Consider the following 23,371-nt stretch of genomic DNA (forward strand, 5'->3'; position numbering starts at 1 on the left):
CTCGGGTAACCTCGCAACAGGCTTCTGAGTGGCTGATCCTGGGAGTCAACGTCGCGGAGTGGCGGTGCCGATAGGTTGGCAGCCGGCTCCGCCTTCCCGCATTTTGCACAAAAGGTGATTGGTCGGCGTCTCCTCCAATCAGCGGCGGGCTGTCGGATTCAAACCGAGATCGTTCCGCTTGTCGTCGGTTGGTTGCAGTCGAGTCGTTTCCTCGGCCGGACGCGGACGGTTGGTTCGCTGCGCCCGCTCCTCCCGCTCCTCCCGCCCCGTGGCTGCCCTCCGCGCCGCTCCTCCGCTGGCAGGATGGCCCACAAGCAGATCTACTACTCAGACAAGTACTTCGACGAGCACTACGAGTACCGGTGAGCGCCGGCCCGCGGGCTCCCTCAGCTGGGGCGGCAGCCGGCTCCGGTGAGGCCGGAAGTCGGGTCTGGGTCCGCCGGGAGTTGGAGCGGGGGCCTGGTCGGGCCGAGCGCCCCTCTCCTCGCCTGCGCAGGCCGGACCGGCCGCCGCTCTTTGTTCCGCGGGTGAAACGGTTGAGGCAGGGGCGGGGATGGGGCGGCTTCTGGTGCGAAGCCGCCGCCTTAAAGGGCAGACCCGTCCTCAGCCACGGCCGCGTCGGCCCTCTGGGCTCTGGGGGGGAGGGTGGAAAGGTAATTTTGGTTTAACATAGAGAAACTACTTTTTTTTTTTGCTTTTGAAGTTAATGATACTAAAAATGACCTTGGGGGGAACCCCCGAAAAGTTGGCATATTGGTTGGGATTTGAAAGTGTTTATTGGGTGACCTACGTAGCGTTTTGAGCGTTAACCATGACGACCGAGAGAATTATTCAAGGGGTTTCCCTTTCAGACTAAACTGAGAGCTCGAGTGGACGTTGGGCGCCTTTTTCCTGCCGGTGTGTGCCGGCCAAGCCTGGCTTGGAGGAGTTTGGGGATGCCGAGTCTCGGCTGCTCCAGTTAATCTGCGAAATTAGCAACTGGCCTGTGGGAGGCGAGAGACGCGTCTTCTATTGGCTCGTCTGCGGAGTCTTCCCTGGGGCGTGGCTTCCGAGGCCTCGGCGACCCGTCCTCCCGGAGGGGCCGGGAAGCCGCGGCCCGCGGCCCAGCGGTGACCTTGTCTGCTGCCTCCCTAAGAAGGCTGCTTAGGAAGGAAGGACAGTGTGTTTGGCGCATCCCTCTCTCCTGGGAAATCTATATTCTTAGAAGAAAAACGGAGAGTTTTAGAGCTTAGTAATCCTGCATTGTTTCATATTCAACCAGAAAAAGTTGCTTTTCTAGATATCAATTTGAAGTGGGTTATCTTATTTTTACATCGTAACTACATACTACCCAGTTTCCTGTAATATGATGGCATAATGTTCAGTTACGACAAAGAGCCCAGCGGCGATAGACAATAATGGGCAGAATGTAAACCGTATTACCCATCTAAATCTGGAAAAAATATTAATTCTGAAACATATGGCTCCAAGTAAATTGACATTTTTTAGGGTCTACTGGCAGTAGTTTATTTTTTAGTTTCAATAAACCAACAATCATTGATGAGCACTAAATAAGCCGAATTTATTTAGTGGCTTGTGTGTATTAATGTATAGAAGAAAATACTGTCATACTTGAAGTGATATATTCTAAAACATTATTAATTAAAGATGATGATCTTTCTTGACCAAGCCACTTGCCTTTATAGGAACAGAACCGCGTTAATCTTCAGAGATACTTCTAAAGGCAAATCGATAATTAGTAATAAAATCAGAGGTGTGATTCTAGGGAAGTTTGTATATGGTGGTGCTGCATGCAATGTGGGTTTCAATGTGTTTATTTTTGCCAGTATGCAATTATCTACATCTTTGATTTTTTTCTTTTGTAAATGCAAACTTAATTTCCTATTCCTTTTTTTCAATTTAACTTAATTTAACAAAATTTGTTAATCCTCACCCAAGGATATTTTTCCTTTGATTTTTGGAGAGTGGAAGGTAGGGGTAGAGACAGAAATCGATGTGAGAGAGACACATCAATTGGTTGCCTCCTGCACGCGCCCCAACCAGGGCCAGGGATAGAGTCTGCAACCCAGGTTCGTTCCCTTGACTGGAATTGAACCCGGGACCCTTTAGTCTGTGGGTCAACATTCCATTCACTGAGCCAAACCGGCTAGGGCAATTTCCTATTCCTTTTACTTTAGCTTAGCTTCTTTTGTAAATGAACTTCAAGGCTTAGTTCTGTTAAGTGACATTTGGAACAAGTATTACAAGATTGTATGGATTTAAATTTATAAACGCTATGTATTCGTATTTTAAAAATCCTATCCACAACGACTCTCGAATTGCATTTTGTAGCGCCTTTGTTGTTTATATTTGTCTTTACTTCCCTCCGTGAAAAGCCCATAATACTGAAATAAACATTGAGTTTTGGAAGTAATTTTTCTTACACATAGTTAGAAAACTATCTCCATGAAGTGAACTACAGGTAGAATTTTCTTGTAAATTTGAAACTACTGATTATAAATTGTTAATTTATAATCAAACATCTTGATGGTGAGCCTGTTTCCATGGTTTCTGGAGAAGGTAGGGGTTGTCACTTTTTTCTAAATAATACGTTGGTACATTTATGTAGGTATACATAAAAAGTGTACAAATCTAGTTAGTGCAAAATTTTCTTTGAGACTACTCAACAATGATAGAAATAAGATAACAGATTATTTGCAAAAACTTAAAGGTAGATGTTAAAGCAGCATTTTAAGAATGAATGGAGGTAGCTGGTATTAATCACCATGTAATTCACAGGAATTGGTGAAATTTTAACCAACTATGATAGTAAGCATAATTTGACTTGACCTCGTGACAATCTAACAACATAATACAACTGTATTAGGCTCACTTCTGTTCTGTAAATAATATGAAATGGGGTACTTAACAAACCAGCCACAGACTAGGTTGATGGCAGATTAGTCTTATGGATGGCTTCACTTTTCCTGTGTGCCAGAAAGTAATCAGACTGCCCCTTTCTCACACCCTGGCAATGATTCATAGGTATAGAAATCCTATAAAGATCGATTTATTACAATTAAGAAGGGGGAGTAAAGATTTGTGTTTAAGAATTTAGCAAAGATGTATTGATATGTTTTGACACAGAAGAATATTGCATGCCTTCCTAAAAACAAAATAAAACAAGTTTTGGGTATAAGTAGGTAACTTAATGGAAAACTGAAGTGTTTTTTTGCTTTTGATTCTGAACAAAGTATAAAGCACTTTCTGGAGTATACAAGGATTTGTATCTACTACAAATCTACAATGCTGAGTAATAGGAAACCCAAATTAACTGTTAACAAATGAGGTATTTTTTTTCTCCTTATGTAAAAGGCTACATGAGGTTCAGGTGACAGCTCTAATCAGGGACCATCTTCAATTTGCAATCGTTTCTGTGGTCTTAGATGGCTTCTGTAGCTCCTCCCTGATCAGGTCAGTCTGCTTCACAATCGACAGGAAAGAGAAAAAGAATTGGGCATGTTCTTTCCTTTTGAGGACACTTTCCATAAATTGTCTATTTTCTGCTAATATCCTATTGCCCAGGACTTAGTCACATGACCAAAGATAGCTGCAAGAATATATGGTTTTTTTAAAAATTTTTCATGAATGTGTGTCCAACTTAGTTTTGGGGGTCCTATTCCTGAAGAACATTGAGACAACTAGCAAACCTTCTCTGTTGGGGGAAAAAAATTAATCCTAAATAAAATGCCTTCTGGGTTTGGACTGCATATTCTTACCTTCCTAATTTTGAACATAGGACATTAACATCAGAATTAAAGGTAGTAGAGATTATAGTCCTCAAGATTGACACCAATTCACGTAATATGCTTTCAAGAACATTGAGGACAAAAAAATTCAAATTTTAAGTATTCTAAAGATGCATGTGTAAAGTGATTGTAATTGTAGAAAAGGCATATTTACAAACAGAACACTAATACTTGGTTACATTGGTTATGTCTTTCAACAGGCATGTCATGTTACCCAGAGAACTTTCCAAACAAGTACCCAAAACCCATCTGATGTCAGAAGAGGAGTGGAGGAGACTTGGTGTCCAACAGAGTCTTGGCTGGGTTCATTACATGATTCATGAGCCAGGTAAATTTTGCTATTTGGGAAAGCATTAACTGAATAGTAGCAGTTGTGGTTGTTGACTTTTTAGTAATATTGGTATTCAATGATATCCTAAAGTAACTGATAAGTTAACTATTTTTGAATGATTTCTTTTCCTCCCTACAGAGGATTCCAATTTTATATTAAATACCAAAATGAAAATAATGGATTTTTCTCTCCTGCAAAACATAACTTGAGTCAAAATATAAGCTATTCTGTTTTAAACTAGAGGCCGGTGCATGAATTTGTGCATGGGTGGGGTCCCGCAGGCCTGGCTGGATTGGGGCTGGGCCTGTAGGGAGGAGGAGACAGCACAAGGTTGACCAGCTGGCCTACCCTGACCCCCACCCGATCCAGATCCCAAGCCCATGCCCATGCCCATCAGGGCCAGGCAGGCTGGCGGGAGGGGTTGAAGGCAATTCAGGGTCACTTGGGGGGTTGATTGTGGGCGGGGCCGGCTGTGGGGAGGGGCTGTGGGCAGTAGGCTGGCTGGCCCCGCCCCCAAATGTGGTGGGGTCAGCAGCTGGGGAAGGGGCCACAGGTGGTTGGCTGGCTGGCTCCGCCCCCTATTGACGTAGGGGGGTGATCAGGGGTGGGGCTGGCTGGGGGGAGGGGCTGGGGGAGGTTGACCGGCCCCACCCCCCCATTGGCGGTTCACTGGCTGCAGTGGGCTTCATAGCAACCGGTCTTTCTGGTTGTTTTGGCATTCCGGTCGCTGGCTTTTTATATATATAGATTTGTGTCATTGTTAATAATACCTTAAAGTATTATACCATAAATAGATTTAGAATTATGGTATCCCCTTTTTGAAAACTAAGAACTTATTTTTAAGATAACTTACGTGTCCCTTAAGTTTTATGTATAGAAATCTATGTAATTTGAAGTGATTTGTCTTTTCCTTTAGCCTTCTATCAAAGGATATTTGGTATCAACCATATTTAAGATTCAATGAGATAACATAGCCAGTGAACTCAAATTCATGAGTGCTTGTCACAGGGGCAGTGCGGGGAGATCAGGTTTTTAGACATGCTTAGGTGGGGCATGGCCAAAAAAACATTGGGAACCACTGTACTAAACTAAACCTTTGTGGAGTTATATTCTGTGGGTTATCAATAAATCTTAACTTCAAGGATTTATAATGCTTTGAACAGAACATGAAGGCATGCTGCAACTAAAGATATCTTGTTTTCTACTTTTTTTTAAAATTTCTTTATTGATTAAGGTATCACATATTTGTCCTCATCCCCCCATTCCCATCCCACACCCCTCCCCACGCATGCCACCTCCCCCCTGTTGTCCTTAACCACTGGTTAGGCTCATATGCATGCACACAAGTCCTTTGGTTGATCTCTCCCCTATATCCCCACCCTCCCTCTGAGGCCCGACAGTCTAATCCATGCCTCCTCGTTTCTGGGTCTGTTCTTGTTCAGTCTACGTTGTTTATCATTTCCCCTAGATGAGTGAGATCATGTGCTACTAGAAATACACTTATAAGAACTGAAAATGAGACAAGCAATAATGGTTATGCTGAAAGGCAAATGAATCAGTCTGTAGTGAGTTTCTTTCTGGGCCAACAGTTCTTTTGAGACCCAATTTCAATGTAAAACAGTTACTTATGTGCACATGTCAGCAATGATATTTCAGTTCTGGATGGTGGACAAATGGTGGTAATGCAGGTCCGACCCTCTCTGGTTTGGTCCTGGGCAACCTGCATTGTTTTCCACTCTTATTAAAGCAGCAGCAGCGGCACAAACTTAAAACACATAAAACTTTAAAAAAAAAACCATTTAAGATACACAACTTTCTTGGGATTAGGGCATGTAATCATATTAGAGTTCAAGAGATGTTTCTCCAGGTAATGCAAAAGCAATCTAGGACCTGCAGATTTATAAGCTGGTGGTTTTTGAATGAGGTGTTAGGTGTCTTTGCCCCACAGATAACTTTTCTCTTTATTTTTCACTGTAATTGAGATTCCAAAGGTAGAAACCATTCTCTCAAAGTAGTTTCTCTACTTACCATCCCTTTTCTCCAAGGTGAGTCAACACTGGGGAAATAGTCTCATTGTCAGGTTTTCTTCTGTTTACTGTTGAGTGACTTTGAAGCAAAATTCATTTCAGCTACCTCAATAAGTAACATTGACCATAGATTTATTTTACTTTATTTTGGTTCAGTTGAGAATTCTTTTAATTTTGAGTGAAAATTAACCATGTTATATTAAAATGATATAAAACATTTCTCTTTCCACAGAACCACATATTCTTCTCTTTCGACGACCTCTTCCAAAAGATCAACAAAAATGAAGATATCTGGGGATCGTCAATTAAATCTTTTTCAAATTTAATGTATATGTGTATATAAGTAGTATTCAGTGAATACTTGAAAAATGTACAAATCATTCATCCATACCTGTGCATGAGCTGTATTCTTCACAGCAACAGAGCTCAGTTAAATGCAACTACAAGTAGGTTACTGTAAGGTGTTTAAGATAAAATTTCTTCTAGTTACTTTTTTTTCTTAAATATAAGTGCCTGTTTGACTTTACCTGTTACTTTTGTTTAATAAAGTTTGTATGTTGCATTTATCGCTGAAGTTATTGAACTTTATTTTAAGATTAATTCATGAGTAGAGGTTGGATGGTTTCAGTTTTACAATTTTAGTCCTGAGCAAATAAATTTACTTTAAATGGGTTTAAAACAGCTTGGTGATGAGGGTACCATGTAATTTACTAATGAAGAAACCAAGAACTAGGGATAAATTTATTAGACCTAAAGTAGATTTTATAGCTCTATTAGTCTAGTTCACAGAGAATTGTCTAGAACAGTGATGGCGAACCTATGACACGCGTGTCAGCACTGACACGCGTAGCCATTTCTGATGACACACGGACGCTGAGGCGGCCGCATGCCGAGGATGAAACATTTGCGAAATAATGTTTTTTCCTCTAAGTGACACACTACCTGAGTTATGCTCAGTTTTTGGCGAAGTTTGACACACCAAGCTCAGAAGGTTGCCCATCACTGGTCTAGAATCTCCACTTGAACAGAAAGAAGTCCAACTTAATACTCTGGGCTGCTTCCACTTACGTAAGAACTGCCACATCTAGTGGCCGTGGGAGAAACCACTTTAGCTCTGTTTCTCCCTTTCCATTTGCCAGGTGGGGTTATTTCCTATAAAATATCACAGCATTTTTTAAAGTTCAGAAGCACCCTTAAAAAAAAATACAACCTCCATTACATATGTATTCTGTGACTGTAAATTGCCTTTTAGCTGCTTGGGAAATAATTTAAAGTTAATGCAGTCTCTCTTCATTGGTATGCTGAAGAATCCTTTTAAATGAGCCATGGTAGATATAAGACCAAAGTTTGGTGGTCCTCTCTTTTTAGAAAGGGGTGCCTTTAAACATGAGAACAGTAAAGACGGAAGCAGCCTAGAACTTCCTGCCCGCAGGGACCCATCCACTAAGAGGTCCAGGGTTAGCGAGTGTCAGAAACAGCTGGGGCTCTGGGTCCATTCTAAATTCTTCCCAAATACACCCAAGTAGGTCTCTTCTCGAACCCTATTCGTTACACTGTTAGGAACTCTAGTCCAAGTTCCTCCTTTATCTTCTCACTAGTTAGAGGTGTCAGGTCAGAGCCCCTCTGCTGGGTCTTAGAAGCCATGAGAAGTTGTTTAAGAGTGAGTGTATTGTAGGAGCTAGGGGCCATATAGCCATCAGACAAAACAGTTCTTCCTAGTAAGTCCTGTACAGGTAGCTGCACACCGGCTAATAAATACAGCTTTCCCACAAAGCACTAGCACCTCTAACAGCCTCTGTACCTACAGCTATTAGCCGAGCAGCCACATGCTGTCTCTAGACTCATCGTCTGAGCTGCCTGCCTTAGCAGCTTCTTCAGCCTCTGGCTCAGCAGCTTTTCTCTCTGGTAGCTATATCCCCTGTGCCTACCGTTTCTAGCACACTGGCTGGTCAATGACATGTATTATACTCTTTAGAGGAAGGCCAGTGCCAACAATGACATCAATCATTTGGGTTCTAGAAGTGCAGTGACCCTGAGTTGTACTTGTTGTGCACCTGCACAGTCCTTGGACCTGGGTATGGTATCTCAGCCTTGAACATTCTGATTGAGTCCCAGGCTCAGAGTGGCCTTGATCATCCGGGGCACTCTAAACAGGGTCCCCACAGCAAGCCAACAGAAAGATGCCAGAACTGCTAAGCAAGCATTGCGTTTAGGGCAGACCAAAGAACACCGAGAGGGAGCGGAGAAGTCCCCCGTCCCCAGCCTCCGCCATTGATTACTATGGCCAAACCCTAGGCCTCTCCAGAAGCTGGAGTTTTGGGTGTGTCCAGGCATGTTTGTTTAACCTGTGGGCCCGGGCAGAAGAAAACAGAAGGAGCTACCTGCATTTTTCCTGCTTGAAATACTTGGTAGTCACTCAACCCTTCTCAGTGCAAGGCACAGGTTTCCTAGAATTAACCTCCAGCCTATGATTTTGAACCTAATCAACCCCTATGGGTGAAACAGCCTACACTGTCAGCAAGCCTTAAATCTAATGCCTGCAGCTTCCTCCGGGTGCCCCCCTCCACTTCACCCCCTATGCATACCCACTCCGCAGCCTCCCCCACCTCCGCGTGCCCCAGGCCCAGCGTCCATTTCTCACTCTACCTGCTTCCCGTTGACGGCATTGTTCTCCCACGAAAACCAGATGACTACTCCATCTCTACCTTTCCCAGCACCTTTCATGAGAGCCAATACCTAATTGTTGGAAAGAACGGCGTAGTTTTTAAATTCTGTGGTTACTTCCCAAGTGCTTTACGTTCCTGGGAATTAGGACACCAAGTCTTGGTTTTCCAGGTCTGTAGGGCGGCGGGTATACACTTCCCCGAGTCCCCAACCTCGCACATCCCGCCCCGCTCCAGGTGCCCCCCGCCCCGTGTGGACTCCTCGTTGGTCTTGCCCGAGCGCATCCCGCGCGCTTCCCACTGCCTTTGCAGAACGGTCCCCGCGGTGACAGTCACCTCCGCCCAGAGCTAGAGCCGCCCCGGCCGCCGCCGGGTGCACTTCCCGCCGGAAGCAGGGCTGGCAGGGCGCGTTTCTGTGACGCACTTCCTGGCGTCCGCCCGGAAGGTGGAGAGAGGGGTGGGCGAGCGCTCAGCGCTAGTCCGGCCAGCCGACGGGGCGGCTGCTGGCCTCCGGGGCCGGGTGGCCTCCGAGCCGCGGGTCATGGCGTCGGAGGGGCCGCGGGAGTCCGCGGGCGAGGTGAGGACGGCGGCCCCGGGCAGCCCGGAGGTGTGGGGGCCGCGGGACGCAGGGCGGGCGGCCAGCCCCCAGCCCCGGCGCCCCCGCCGCCCGCGGCTGACCGGGGTGCGGAGGGACGCCGTCGGGGAGTCCGCCAAGTTCCCCGGGCGGCCGCGGAGGGAGGAGCGCGCCGGCGCCGGCTCCGATGGCCGGGGGGCTGGTGAAAGTTCTCGCTCGAGGTCGCAGCGTGGCCGCTCGCTGGAGCCCGGCATAGAGTGGCTTTCAGACCGATGGCACGCGGCGCTTAAGAATTGTCAGTGAAAGTGAATCTCTTAATACGTGTCTAAGAACCCAAATCTCATGTCTTACTTTCATGTTCCACTGGTGATCGATTTTCTAGCAAAATTCCTTTTGCTTTTCAACAAAACAAAACAAATGGTTTGTGTAACTTTTTTGAGAAATTCAATGGAAATAAACTCGCAATGTGTTTTGGGTGCTACAGGTAAGCATTCCGTGGGTATGGTTACCTACAGTGCCACGACCTGGCTTAGCCCTAGCTACAGCTGAAAGAGGTACAATGCCCCTATTCCGAGTTTAAAGCTAAGGAAACATCGGTTGGGGTCCTACTATATAATCTGGGTTGAATTTTACTTCCACTTTATTTTTATTTTATTTTAATTTTTTAAAAAAATATATATTTTATTGATTTTTTACAGAGAGGAAGAGAGAGGGATAGAGAGTTAGAAACATCGATGAGAGAGAAACATTGATCAGTTGCCTCTTACACACCCCCTACTGGGGATGTGCCCAAAACCAAGGTACATGCCCTTGACCGGAATTGAACCTGGGACCCTTGAGTCCACAGGCCGACACTCTATCCACTGAGCCAAACCGGTTTTGGCTTTACTGCCACTTTAATTGGTGTCCTTATTTTTCACTTTTAATACTTAGACTGATTTTTCCAGTTAAAAGCAATGGGGCCCTGGCTGGGAGTATCACCCTGTACACCGAAGGGTTGCAGGTTTGGTCCCCTGTGGTGGGGGAGAAGGGAGTAGTGCAGCTGATCCATATTCTCTTTCCCTCTCATCTTCCCTGCCTTCTTTCCCTTCTAAAATCAATAAGCATATCCTTGGGTGAGGATTTAAACAACAAGTATTCTCTTTAAAAAAAAGCATTGGGGGAGACATTGTTAGCAAATGCTTATCTTTCGTATAAGGCAGAGTTATTTGAACAGCTCTGAGATTAGCATTTATTTCCAGGAGCTGCTAGAAAGGAGCCACTCTGGGTTTTTTGTTTGTTTACATTTGGTTGATCTCATAATATATGTAGCTAATAACCTCCTTTTTTCCCTCAGGGCATCAAGTTGTCAGCAGATGTCAAACCATTTGTCCCCAAATTTGCTGGGCTCAGTGTGGCATGGTTAGAGTCTTCAGAAACACCCATGTTCCCTAGCTGTGCAGCCACGTACTATCCTTGTGTTCAGGAACTACCAGTGCCTGAGTATGTATTCTCATAAACACCTTGCCTTACCTGAGGACTTTGTTTCTCGGCTTTAATGGTGAATAGCTTTAAAATGTGCTGTAGCTAACACGTTGAAGTTCTCAGGGAAGATGCTCCTTCACCAAGAAGGGTCTGAGCCGGTAGCACAACTTAAGTGTGTCTGCAGCATAAACTGAAGTTTTGGCTCTCCTTTTCTTTCTTGTTACTCACTCAGGTATTTTGGGTAAAAATTTTAAATGCATTTTTATTGATTTCAGAGGAAGGGAGAGGGAGAGAGAGAGAGAAACATCAACGAGTAGAGAGAATCATTGATCAGCTGCCTCCTGCACACCCCCTACTGGGAATCTAGCCTGAAACCAGAGCATGTGCTCTGACCAGGAATCTTGAACCATGACCTCTGGTTCATAGGTCGATACTCAACCACTGAGCCACACCTGCCTGGCGAAAGTTGTGTTTTTTTTTTACAAAAGTTGAAGACCTGCCTGTATGTGATGAGGTCTTTGGTAGGAATGCCCACGTTTTCCACTGTAATTGCACTGTTTGTCAAAGGGATGTTGGCTCGGGTCTCTTTTGAGTTGTTCTAGCTTGGGTGCTTCACATTATAAAATACAAATGTACCTCTAAGCCATCTGCTGGGTGGGATTTTAGTAACTCAAAAGAAAGGTGGAAAACATCTAAAGCAACGTCCTGTCCTGACAATAACTTGAACCTGACCAATCAGAGGCTCAAGGTTGCACAGTACTTAATTTAAAAATTATGTTTCTTAACCCCTTATCCTTTTAAGCTTTGATTTTGTTTTTTAATAGTTTATAACCAAGGAAAAGATTGGCTGACAATAATCCTGACTTACAAGAAAACAGGGACCATGGAGTCATGAAGTCAAAGGGGCACGTTAGAAAGAAGAGACTTTAAAGTGGGGGGAAATGGGAAGCTTGAAGTACTTGAGCAGGGATTATCTAGTCAATTCTGTTGTAGGTTAAGAAGTGCATTGCTCTAGTCAGGTTTTGTTTAAATGGAGATATCTTGTTGCCATGAAAAGAAGGAGTATCCTTTTCCATAACAGACATTCCTATTGGTTCCACTATTACAGTCTCATTCTGTACGTCCCCTTAAAGGAGGGGAGTAACCTTTTACAGACTTTGTCTACCTCCCGTGTCTAACCGTGCACTCCAAGGGACTTCGTTTATTCAGTTAGAGTTAATTATTGAAAGGCTATTATATGGAAAATGCTAGATGCTAAAAGGGAATGGCTACCTCATGAGCTGTGCTCTTTTTGTCAATTTTTTTATAGACTTGAACTGGTAGAGATGAAAGAAAATGTACTAATCTTCTCTAAATTTATATTATAGACTAGACAAATATCAGTAGAAGTATTCTGATATATAGAATTGCCCATTTGGAAAGTACTAAATATTTATGGCGTAATGAACAAATAGAGGCTATGCAGACAAAATAAGTTCTCTGTTGTATTTTGTTTGAGTATTGTATGTGTGTTTTTTTCATGCTTGTCACATCCATGAGGTTGACAGGGAGGTGTGTTATTTTTACACACGAGAGACTGAGGCTAGAATTGCTTGTCCCAAGTTTATTCAGGTAGGTCACCCCAGAATCAGAATCAGCACTCAGTTCTTTAACCTGCGCTCAGTTGTATTCCCCAAGGCTGCTGTTGCTGTTGGCAAGATGTTTTTGAGCATTTCCAGCATTTTGCAGTATGCTGTGCAATGTCACAATGCACAAATGGATGCTTCTAGGTTAAACCTGCCCGCTTTGAGAGCTAGCAGGGCTGACAGTGTGCGCAGATCAGTTTGGTGGCTGGAGGAGTGGCTGGATCCCTGACAGGTGCTGGCCTGACTGAAGGGACCAGGTAAAAGATGTGTTGGGAAGACAGTAGAGGTGTGAGTTCCTTTTAAGAGGGCACCATTAGGCAATTAGTGCCTTGGCCAGTGTGGCTCATTTGGTGGAGCATTGTCCTGTGCACCAAAAGGTGGGTCAGTTCGATTCCTGGTTAGGGCACATGCCCAGGTTGCGGGTTCGATTCCTAGTTGGGGTGCATGCAAGAGGCATCCAATTGATGTTTCTCTCACTCTCTCTCGCTCTCCCTTTAAAAAAAAAAAGAATAAAACATTTAAAAATAAATAAAAGCCTACATAGTACAGCTGAAAGTTTAGGTTTGGTGAGTACGAAATAGGGAGCTTTTGGGTTCACTCCTGGATTCTGGTTTGACTTTATTTTTTATTTTTATTTTTTTAAAATATATTTTATTGATTTTTTACAGAGAGGAAGAGAGAGGGATAGAGAGTTAGAAACATCGATGAGAGAGAAACATCGATCAGCTGCCTCTTGCACACCCCCTACTGGGGATGTGCCCGCAACCAAGGTACATGCCCTTGACCGGAATCGAACCTGGGACCCTTGAGTCCGCAGGTCGTCGCTCTATCCACTGAGCCAAACCGGTTTCGGCTCTGGTTTGACTTTAAAGGAGAGGGGCTTGAAGGCTTTGGCTGGGTTCCAGGCACTGGAAACAAGGACATACATGGAGACCTGCTGTCAGAAGAGAGTCCTGTGGTTGTCCGCAGGGTGCTGGTGGGAAGGTGGATAGCAGTTTCCAGTTGAATGCCTAGAAAAGACTCGTGGGATCATTCATGAGAACACAAGTTGGAAGTGGGGCTGGTTCGGGGACCGGATGTTAAGTTTTGGGTTTGTATGTGCCAGATGGGGGGACAGTGAACTGTTAAGTGGAAAGGATGCAAATCCTGAGCAGAATGATGAGAGGTTGGACTCCGTGAGTCTGACAGGCTCGGTAGAGTGCAGAGGACGCCATGCCATAGAGGAGCCTTGGGAGGTGGGTGAGCAAGAAGGGCAGGATTTGCAAGGCCAGGCCAGAGGAGCTTTTCTGGTGAAGTGATGGGCGGGGCAGACCTAGCCCATGTCATGCAGAAGCGGTGGCAGCATGGCAGGAAGTAAGTCCTGGAGACTGGATCGTTGGTAGGGATGGGGCAAGGAGAAGTGGAGCTGAGGATCGGCAGGTATTGCAGAAACACAAGGGCTGCTGATATCCAGGGGGTGCGGAATGAGGAGGTGGGCGTACAGGAGATGGCGTCATGGTGAAGGCTCATCTGGGCCGTTTGTGGCGACTGGAATTTTACAGGAAGCCATTTGAAATCCCAACAGATGCTGTGAGTTGTCTCTGTGAGATTTTGTGTTTGGTATTGTTCTCTGCAAATAACTGTATTTACCTTGGATGGAAAGAAAAATATCATCTTTCCAGAGGAAGAAGGACCAGTGATGAGATGTTCAAAGTGGAAAACTAGGTTGTGATAGAGCCGGGACACAAACCAAGGTCTACTAACTCGAAGGTGAAAACTTTCTGGATGACAACGGCCTTCAAAACCAGCCCCGGGGCTCTGGCCAGTAGACCATTGTTCTGATATGCCAACGCTGCGGGTTTGATCCCCGGTCCAGACACATACTAGAATCAACCAATGAATGCATAAAGAAGTGGAACAATAAGTCGACGTTTCTATCTTTCTTAAACAAACCCACCATTGGATCTACCCCCCTTTTCTTCTTGACCTAAATTTCATTGATCTGTTCATTTATCCAGATTTTGGGCTTGGGATAGTCTTTGTTACTTTTTCCCTATCAACTCAACTTCTTTGCCCATCTTGTGAAGAACAGATATCTCTCACCTTCGTCTGACCCCCATTAGATTTTCTGAGCATCAAACAAAATAAAATGGGAGTCACATCTAGGGGTAGTGTCTGAGGAACGGGACACAGCTTTCAGTCTCCCTCTTCAAGGGGCAGCACTAGCCATTTTAATTAGGAATGCTTCATTACTAGAATAAATTGGCAATGAGTAAAATACTTTACAAGATCTAACCTTAAAATATGAATTAACTCGAGGCCCAATGCACGAAATTCGTGCAAGGGGCTCAGCCCTCACAGCGCCAGCTTCACCATCCGGAAGGTTGTCCGGGTGGTCGTTCTGCTGTTTGGTCTAATTAGCGTATTAGCTCTTTATTATATAGGAAGGAGGATAGGCAGTGATACCAGGCAGCCGGTGACCAAGTATTGCATGGAACGAGAGCAGTGCCCATCCTCACGGCTGTCTTCCAGGTCCCATGTAGACTGGCTCCCTTTCTGCTTCTGTGCAGGTTCTGAACCCGCAGCAGAGTAGAACGAGGCCTTTTAGTAAGGGTGCTGGTGCCTGGGCCCGCATGTCCTGACCGGCACACAGTTGGAAGATCATGTAGAGTGTCCCGTTACTAGCTTCGGGTTCTCCCGCCTTTCATTGGACCAGCACACTTTGGGATTTCATTGGTTTGCTACAAGAAATCTTTCAGCTGTAGAAATCCACAGAAACATCTAGTGCTTATTTGTGGGAATGGAAAGGTTATGATTTGTGTTTTAACTCAGCTCTTTAGCATTTTGTCAGTGTATCAGCTTTCTTCAAAATGGTTGGATCCTCTGGCCGTATTTGCTAAAAAAAATAAAATAAAAAAAAAATCACTGTTCCATTGTATTTTGGTTTAGTTTAGCACCTCCAGCAAATTGGAGCCATGGCAGTGTTCCCAGATGGTGTCCATCTGGTCAGCAGGGTCTGTAATTCCCAGGCCACTGTGCACACAGCGTCCCTTTTGCAGCTCTGGCTCTGCAGGTCGGGAGCAGGTGGTGGGCTTGGAGCCGCAGAGCGCTGCAGCAGGATGTCTGCAGCCCCTGGAGACCCGGGAGGAGGCCCTGCAGGTCGTCAGGATGGAGGTTAGATTGGTCAGTGGGAGCCTCTGTAGAGAGGATGGTCTGGATGGCCCTTTCGGCCAGGGTCACAGAGTCTTTCCCAAATATTTGACATCTTGAGAATGAAAAGCTTCTGGGCATCTTCAGGCTCCTGTTGAGGATGTTCCAGCTCAGTAGGGAAGAAATAAAACTAGGTCAGCATCTGTCTTTGCAGGGCAAGAAAGAAAGGCTCAGAGGTTTCATTTAGCTTTTAATTAGAGTCATGTCAATGTAGAGTGAATGGCCTCAAAAGTAAGAAAAATTAAAACAATTTTATTATGAAATATTAAACTCTCTGATTTGTGGTATGAAATCTGTAACTAAAATTTACCCTTTTTATTTAGGCAGACACTCTATCCTGAAAATATGGCCTTTAGAGCTTCAACATTTCCACATCAGTATTTACCTTCCGAGATGGCTCTTCACCCATACACCCCTTCTGCTTACACCGTGGAGGCTGCACACAGTATTTGCCCAGTGCCTGGCTCCCAGTGTGATTACAGCCAACCCAGTCGTTACCAAGGGTTCCAGAAGCCACGGTGTGAGCACGTGTGCCCTCTCCCACAAGACACGAAAGCTCTGGTTAAGGTCAGTAAGTGTGTGGTTTTGGTCACTTTAGCATTTAAAATGAAAAGAATTGGTCAATTCTTGCATTAACTTAGGCATTGCTTATCTTTTTTTGTGGTATTTAAGAACTTATTTGATCTAACCTTTTTAAAAATGGTTGAGTTGTAAATACTTACATATATTTGCAATGCTAAACCTGTTTTATTTTTATTTTTTAAATATATTTTTATTGATTTCAGAGAGGAAGGGAGAGAGAGAGAGAAACATCAGTGATGAGAAAGAACCATTGACTGGCTGTCTGTTAAGTTTGGAGGGTCAGAAGTTATACACAGATTATCTATTGTTGGGAGGGTGGTCATTCAAGGGCCACCTGTAGTTTTTCTAATTCATGTTACTTTTCTATGTTTCCTGCAGAAAAAAACACATGATGAGCCAAAGTTTGCCGGTAAAAAGGCTGATGGAACTGTATCATCTGATGTGAAGTCAGTGAGAGGCTCACATTATGTGTCCTTTCGTGCTGACTCTAATTGGAAATCAGGTAAACTCTGCCCACCCCAGGGGCATTGCTATTGCTGTTCTTTGGGTTTATTGTGAAAAGCTGGGGCCATCAGACTTCCTGGGGGATCCTGGAGGCCTTTCCTCCTGGGATGGGGACCTGTTGCATGTGGGCTCTGATGTGCCCTTAACGTGTTATTTATTTCCTTGTTTTACACAAGAACTTGTCTAAGGTTACATAACAAGTAGGTAACGACCACACACTTCAAGCCACGTCCTTAAAAAGCAGATCACAACCACATCCCTTGTACTGTGCTTGGCCCCGTTCATTTCTAACACAGCTTCTCTGGGGTTCTGTGGGAAGATTGCTCAGTAGATGGGACAGTTGATCCAGGACTGCGATTCTGTCTTACTCCCATCCCCAGGCCGTGTGTTTACTCAGGGTACTGCTTTTATTCATGCCAGAAGTTTTGTCTGTTCTGTCTTGAAAACTACCATTCTGGTCTGTGGCCAAAAAAGTTAGTGATTCGACGTGGTGTTTTTCCCCCTGAAATTTAATTCCAAATGTAGTTTGATTACAGCCATCCCCTGTTTATATAAGGACTTAAACCTTCCTAATGGTGTACTCACTGGGGAAGGTCTGTCATTTATGCACAGGTGTCACTTATGTTACTTGGTGTATACATTTTTCTCTTTGCATTGATTTTACTTATAAACTGTCTGGTACATGGAAAAGTGAAAGGAAAGTTGAGCAGTTAACTATATGAGCCTGGCCTTATAATTAAACATAGAGATGTTATGGCATTGCAACCTACATTGTCATTATTTGCATTTGAAGGAGAAAGATAGGACAGAGGTTATAAGTTCAATTCTACTTCTCTCCAGTTTGTTCTAGCAAACTAAAATAGGGACCATTTATTACTTAAAGGAAATTTGTTAGTGTCTCTTTAAATTTGCAAAACTCTAAAATGTGTATTAAGAATTATCAAAATGCCCAGATGTACAATCAGGCCAAGGTAACTATCTCATCAACCTTAGAATTACTCCTAAAATTTGCAGAGTGTTTTGATTTTTCTGTTTGGTGGCCCAACCAGAGCAATGGTACTGATGGTCATGTATGTTTATACTGTAACACAGAAGGTTAACAGCACTAGCAAAAGTTAGGCTGTTTGGACAATAACATGTTGCATCAATAGCAATAGATTTTCTATTCTGCAACTTAAGCCTGAGTACAGGTCATCAAACATCTAAAATTTCCCCTACTTTTAATTTGTAAATACAGATGGTTATCATAAACGGACAGACAGGAAATCCAGAGTCATTGAAAAGTGTGGACCTGCCTCCAAACCTGAGTTTGAATTTTCCGGCTTGGATTTTCCTAAACTGCAGGGTGCAGAGGACAGGGAGATACTAGAGACACCACAGCAGCCCAAGTGGGGGCCTCTGCGCTCCGCCTCCACAGCGCCCCCCCCTGGGAGAGAAGTGGTGAGACCCGCTCCCGGGTTAGCAGCGGTGAGTGCCGGCTCCTTTCCTTTGTTCCCGCCTTTCCCTTTTGTTGTGTGACACCTCGTGCCGCCATTCTTTACAAAGAAGCACCTGGTACCCTTACTTTCATCTGGTAGGTAAGAGGTCCAGGAGAAGATTCTAGCATGAATCCTGCTGGTTTCACAGCTGCCTTCTAGCATCGCACTTGTAGCATTGTGTGCTGACAGCACTTTTTCAATACAGACAAAAGATTTTATTTCCCCAAATAGTAGTATTTAAAACTACGTAGTGTAATTTCTGGTTTTCCGGGCTTTTTATCTGTACCTCGTTGTTAATGATACAGCGAATTCAGTGATAGTAACTGCAGTGAAGAGCATTCAGTTTGCCACTTAGTCATGTTCAATTACACATATTCACCCTTGGATCTCAAAGTGTTAGAGACTTTCAGGAAAAACGTTATGGGGTTACTATTCCCTAAAATTACTCTGACCGATCTCTGATCAAGGAAAGGTGGGGCACTTCCCAGCATGAGGGCAAGGAGAAAGACAAAACTACCACGAAAACAGCTTACCCGATGGCTTACCTCCTGAATAGAGGGTTTCCACTGTCTGTCCTTGTCCTGGCGCGTGGACACGAAAGCCCCCAGGCTGGGGGATCCTGCTGACAGTGCAGAGGTATGCCATTCCCAGGGACTTCCTGTCCCCTGGTGAGGCTCAGTCTCACGTGGCAGGTGCGTGACCCTCTGGGCGCCGGTGGAGTGTGTGCAATGGCTGAGCGGTCGAGGGGCTCCACAATTTGGCCGGGGCTGAGTGGGTAATGCCCAGCCCGAGAGCACTGTACGAAGGAGAACAGGCCAGGAGCATGACTGACGCTATATGTCACGGTCACCTGTTAGAGGTGAGTGCTGCACATGTGGACATGAAGCGTGTGAGATTTACATGCTTGTTACCTTATTATCTGCTCACACTCGTGAATTTTGTGTGCAGTTATTTTTTTTATTTGTTATTATTTTTAAACTGTATCTTTATTGATTTCAGAGAGGAGGGGAGAGGGAAAGAGAGATAGAAACATCAATGATGAGAGAGAATCATTGATTGGCTGCCTCTTGCACGTCCCCCACTGGGGATCAAGCCCGCAACCCAGGCATGTGCCCTTGACCGGAATCAAACCTGGGACCCTTCAGTCCACGGGCTAACGCTCTATCCACTGAGCTAAACCGGCTAGGGCTGCAGTTGTTTTTTTAATTTCCCTTTAAGAAACCTTTTTCCTGATTATACTAGTAGTATCTTTGAACACCAAAAAAATATGCAGAATAAAAACGTAATTGTCTAAAGTTGTATAGCCAAGAGAAAGCCATGTTTAGCACTTAATCTTTTGTTAATGGCACATTGTGAAAATTGTACATTTGGGGATCATACATATGTATGGGCTTGTGTTAGAAATTTTTAAAACTCTTTTGGCATTTTTTCCATATCTTTAAATACTCTTTGAAAACATAACTGCTGCATCGGGTCTTTGATATTGATATTAATGTTTAAATGTTAATTTTTACTAATATGATCACAATCATGCAGAAGCTAAATTCTGAAATTGCTAGTATGTGAACTATAGGACCCAATAGCTTCTTTTTTTGTTTTATTTTGTTTTTTAAATTGTCTTTATTGTTGAAAGTAATCCTCACCTGAGGATAATTTTCCATTGATTTTAGATAGAGTGGAAGGAAAAGAGAGAGAGACAGACAGACAGACAGAGACATCTATGTGAGAGTGACTCATCGATTGGTTGCCTCCTGCTGACTGGGGCCAGGGATGGAACCTGCAATCCAGGTACATGCCCTTGACCATGAATCAAACCCGTGACCCTTCAGTGCGTGGGCCGACGCTCTAACCCAGGGGTGGGGAACCTTTTTTCTGCCAGGGGCCATTTGGATATAACATCATTTGAAGGCCATACAAAATTATCAACTTAAAAATTAGCCTGCTATATTTGGTTAAACATTTAATTAACTCACCCTAAAGGCTTGGCAGGGCCAGACCAAATGATTTCTTGTGCCTTATAGGGCCTAAGGGCCGGACATTCCCCATCCCCACTCAAACCACTGAGCCACACCGGCCAGGACGACCTAACCACTTTTGAATAGGGGAGGCACTACTAGGGTTTCATTGGCCTTGGTGAATATAAAGTTACATTTATTAAAAGAACATACTGTGTTTTAATTATTTTTTATTCATGGATTCACGTATAATGAAATAGCAAAATGATTAAGTTTATGAAGTGTATCAGCTTTAGAATTTCTTTTCAAACTATTCAAATTTGAATTTACCAGTTTCCTCTTACCTTCTTAATGTACTCACCGCCCCCTCCCCCAGTGTTTTTGGGGCCTCATGTTCCATGTGTGTGGCAGCTTTCTATCTTTATACAAGTGGGCACCTATTGCAAGCATGTATTTGTTATCTTTGTGGATGTTTGGAGGGACTTTGGAACACTGGTGTGTAGGCTCGGTACTCGATGCTTTAGCATCCTGTGGGGGCACTCGGGTTTTAAGAACGATATTGGCACGTCTGCACTGATGCAAAAGTTGTCTGTGATACGTTGATCTTTTAAAGGTTGCATGAGATGTGTGATGTGATCCATTATTAGGATCTATATAAAAATTATCTCCTAGGCCAAGAAGTAGAGAGATGCTAGCTAAGCTGTGGGTGGTTTTTCTGCTAGGGAGAGAGATTTAGCAAAAGGAAACAATTTAACTTTTCACTTTATATACTTAGATATTTGGAATTTTTAATTAGCATATATTTTGGAGATTTTAAGAATGACAAGGAAGCTGTATTTAAAAATTAAATGATTACTTTCCCATTTGAAATAGTAAGAAAATAACTGGTTTGCTTTTTAGGGTGAAATAGTGGTGAAAAATAATAAGCTGACTGACTCTGTAACTGATAATGCTGCTACCAATTCCTCTCCATGTACAGGAGGTAAGAGTGGCTACCAAATACCATTTTCGAAAACCAGTTGTCTATTTTTAAGTTCATTTTTAGTCTAGTGCAACTTAAATGCTTTTGTCTTAAAGCCTTCTTTAAGGCAGGTGAAAGGTTGTTGGTAGACTGACAATATTTTTAGAAGATTGAAGTAGATGAGATCTCCATGTATGTGTAAGGAGTGTAAGATAGCAAAGAATTCTAAATGAAATGTTTACTCAGTTCAGTGAAAAAACTTATCAACTCAAAAATGGTAGCTTCCTTAAGTGTTACCTATACCAGAGGTCCTCATGGTGTTTGGTCTCAAGATCCCTTAATACCCTTTAAACAGCCCCAAGAGCTTCTGTTTAGACCAGCAGTCGCCAACCGGTAGTCCGCGGACCACGGGTCGTCTGTGAGGTCCGAAAGGTTGGTGACTGCTGGTTTAGACAACTGTCAGTATTAGCAATATTGGGAGTTAAACAGGGAAACTTCAAAAATACTTACTAATTCGCTTAAAAGTGACATAGCATTTTTATGAAAAATAACTGTTTTCCACAAAAGTAAGACAGTAAGGAGAGCAACTCTCCAGTGGCTGGCTCTGTGGGTCTGCCTCGCCATTTGGCTTTTTCACTGTCCTACCTTTGCCATCTTTGTAAAAGAGAGGCGGGAGGGGGAGAAGGGGAGGGTGGGGACGGGGAGAGAGAGGCAGATAACACATTCCTGCCAGGAAAACAGTTTTGACTTTAAGGGTCCGGGAGCCTGAGGCCACACTTGGAGAGCTGCCAGTATGTCCTGTCCTGGCCAAGAAGTAATATTCAGAGAGACTTCAATGGAGTCTGCTCTTGAAATCTTTATAAGTAGCTTTTCCTAACAGAAGACATTTTTACAAAATTATTCCTGCCTTACCCACAGGTATGTTGTCTTTTGCATTCCTATGTTTGGTACAGAGATCTTCACTTAGAGACCACTGTAAGGATGTGTAGCTCTGTGGGGGCAAGAACAGTCTGCTCATCGTCTGGGGTAGCCACAGGCTGCTGACATGACTTGCCCATGTCCTGATGGCTGTCCTTTTGTTTTGTCTGTATATAGAGTTTCATGGGCACCTAAGGAGTAGTGTGGCTGTGCTTAAGCCTCTGCTCTAAAAAGAAATAAATTTCCAGTTATTGTGATAGCTGAAGTCTAGTGACCTTTGACTTCTGCTGTTAAAGATACACATCAAGGTTAGTAGGGCGAATATTTGATCTTTAGCTTGTTAATTCCGTGTGTTTGCCACGTGGACGTAATTGAGGATTGCTGTTATTTAACTGAACAACCCCAAGTGAAAACCAGTTTCTAGGAAGATCAGTTAACCTAACAAGTAAATTCAGCATGCATGTTCCAAGGAAAACACGTTTAGTGAATATTGTTCCCAAGAGAATGCTTTGAACAGCCTAAATTTAATTATGCTCTGAGTAATTATCTCACATGATGCATGTTTGGAATCTCTAAGGAGTTTGTGTTTGCTGTTGAGACTGTTCCCCAATTGTGGTTATCTCTGAGCAGAGTTATCCTGGACGCCAATGGGTTATGTTGTCCGTCAGACGTTACCTACAGAATCACCACCAGCCCCTAGAATTGTTACTTCTGTGATAAACCTAAAGACGGTTATTTCATCAGCAGATCCTAAAAATGGTAGCAAATCATCTTCTCAAGTTTTATCTTCGGACCCTTCCTACAACAGAGAGAAACCCATTGTCCACTCAACTAAAAAGGTATGCATCCCATTCAGATAATGTGGGTCTCCTGTACCGCTGGCTGGACTTGGTTCTCACATCCTGACTGAAAGTGTTCCATTCTGTGCTGCGGGTGTCACCTGAGTTGGCTCCTTGGACCTTGAAACAAAGAATAGGCCCTCAGCAAGGAATACAGGGGCAGCTTGTGCATGAGCCAGGAGGCACACGTTAGGCCGGTGGGCTAACATATCTGCGCTCTTTAAAGGAGAAGCTGGCAGAAATGTAAGCTCTGGTGCTGCATTCTTTCTCCCAGGCTCTTGTTTATTGGATTTAAATCAAATTCCTTTTGCCTGCTAGGGGACTGAGAGCACAGTATTCCAGTCCACATTTTTACATTCACTTGGTTGATTCCAGCTTACATACTGTAAGGTAGCATTTTAGAATCCATTTTTTCCTTTTAGTTCTAATCAGTTTAAGCTGTCATTTTTATTGACCCTAGATTTGTATCTTGA

The 23,371-nt window shown here is 43.9% G+C and overlaps 2 protein-coding genes across 9 annotated transcripts in view; both read left to right on the forward strand.

Moving 5' to 3' along the window:
• Positions 1–155: 155 nt before the first annotated feature.
• On the forward strand, positions 156–6,712 carry CKS2 (CDC28 protein kinase regulatory subunit 2). The gene is made up of 3 exons (XM_079790596.1): positions 156–362; positions 3,989–4,116; positions 6,379–6,712. Exons 1-3 carry the CDS (start codon positions 304–306, stop codon positions 6,429–6,431), a joined length of 240 nt encoding a protein of 79 aa, XP_079646722.1. The 5' UTR covers positions 156–303; the 3' UTR covers positions 6,432–6,712.
• A 2,541-nt stretch (positions 6,713–9,253) lies between these two features.
• The window catches only part of SECISBP2 (SECIS binding protein 2), a 36,088-nt gene continuing 21,970 nt past the window's right edge, over positions 9,254–23,371 (forward strand). For 3 of the 8 annotated variants that reach the window (XM_079791182.1, XM_079791183.1, XM_079791188.1), the window contains exons 1-7: positions 9,254–9,386; positions 10,720–10,865; positions 15,985–16,228; positions 16,622–16,745; positions 17,985–18,214; positions 21,081–21,162; positions 22,690–22,898. In XM_079791182.1, the coding sequence (XP_079647308.1) occupies positions 9,351–9,386; positions 10,720–10,865; positions 15,985–16,228; positions 16,622–16,745; positions 17,985–18,214; positions 21,081–21,162; positions 22,690–22,898 (1,071 nt within the window). In that variant the 5' untranslated portion in view covers positions 9,254–9,350. Of the gene's footprint in view, positions 9,387–9,531; positions 9,679–10,719; positions 10,866–15,984; positions 16,229–16,621; positions 16,746–17,984; positions 18,215–21,080; positions 21,163–22,689; positions 22,899–23,371 lie in introns of those variants that run through there. The other 5 variants (XM_079791185.1, XM_079791187.1, XM_079791184.1 and 2 more) reach the window with 4 other exon arrangements.

This window comes from Cnephaeus nilssonii (assembly GCF_951640355.1).
Source record: "Cnephaeus nilssonii genome assembly, chromosome: 14".
Classification (NCBI taxonomy): Eukaryota; Metazoa; Chordata; class Mammalia; order Chiroptera; family Vespertilionidae; genus Cnephaeus; species Cnephaeus nilssonii.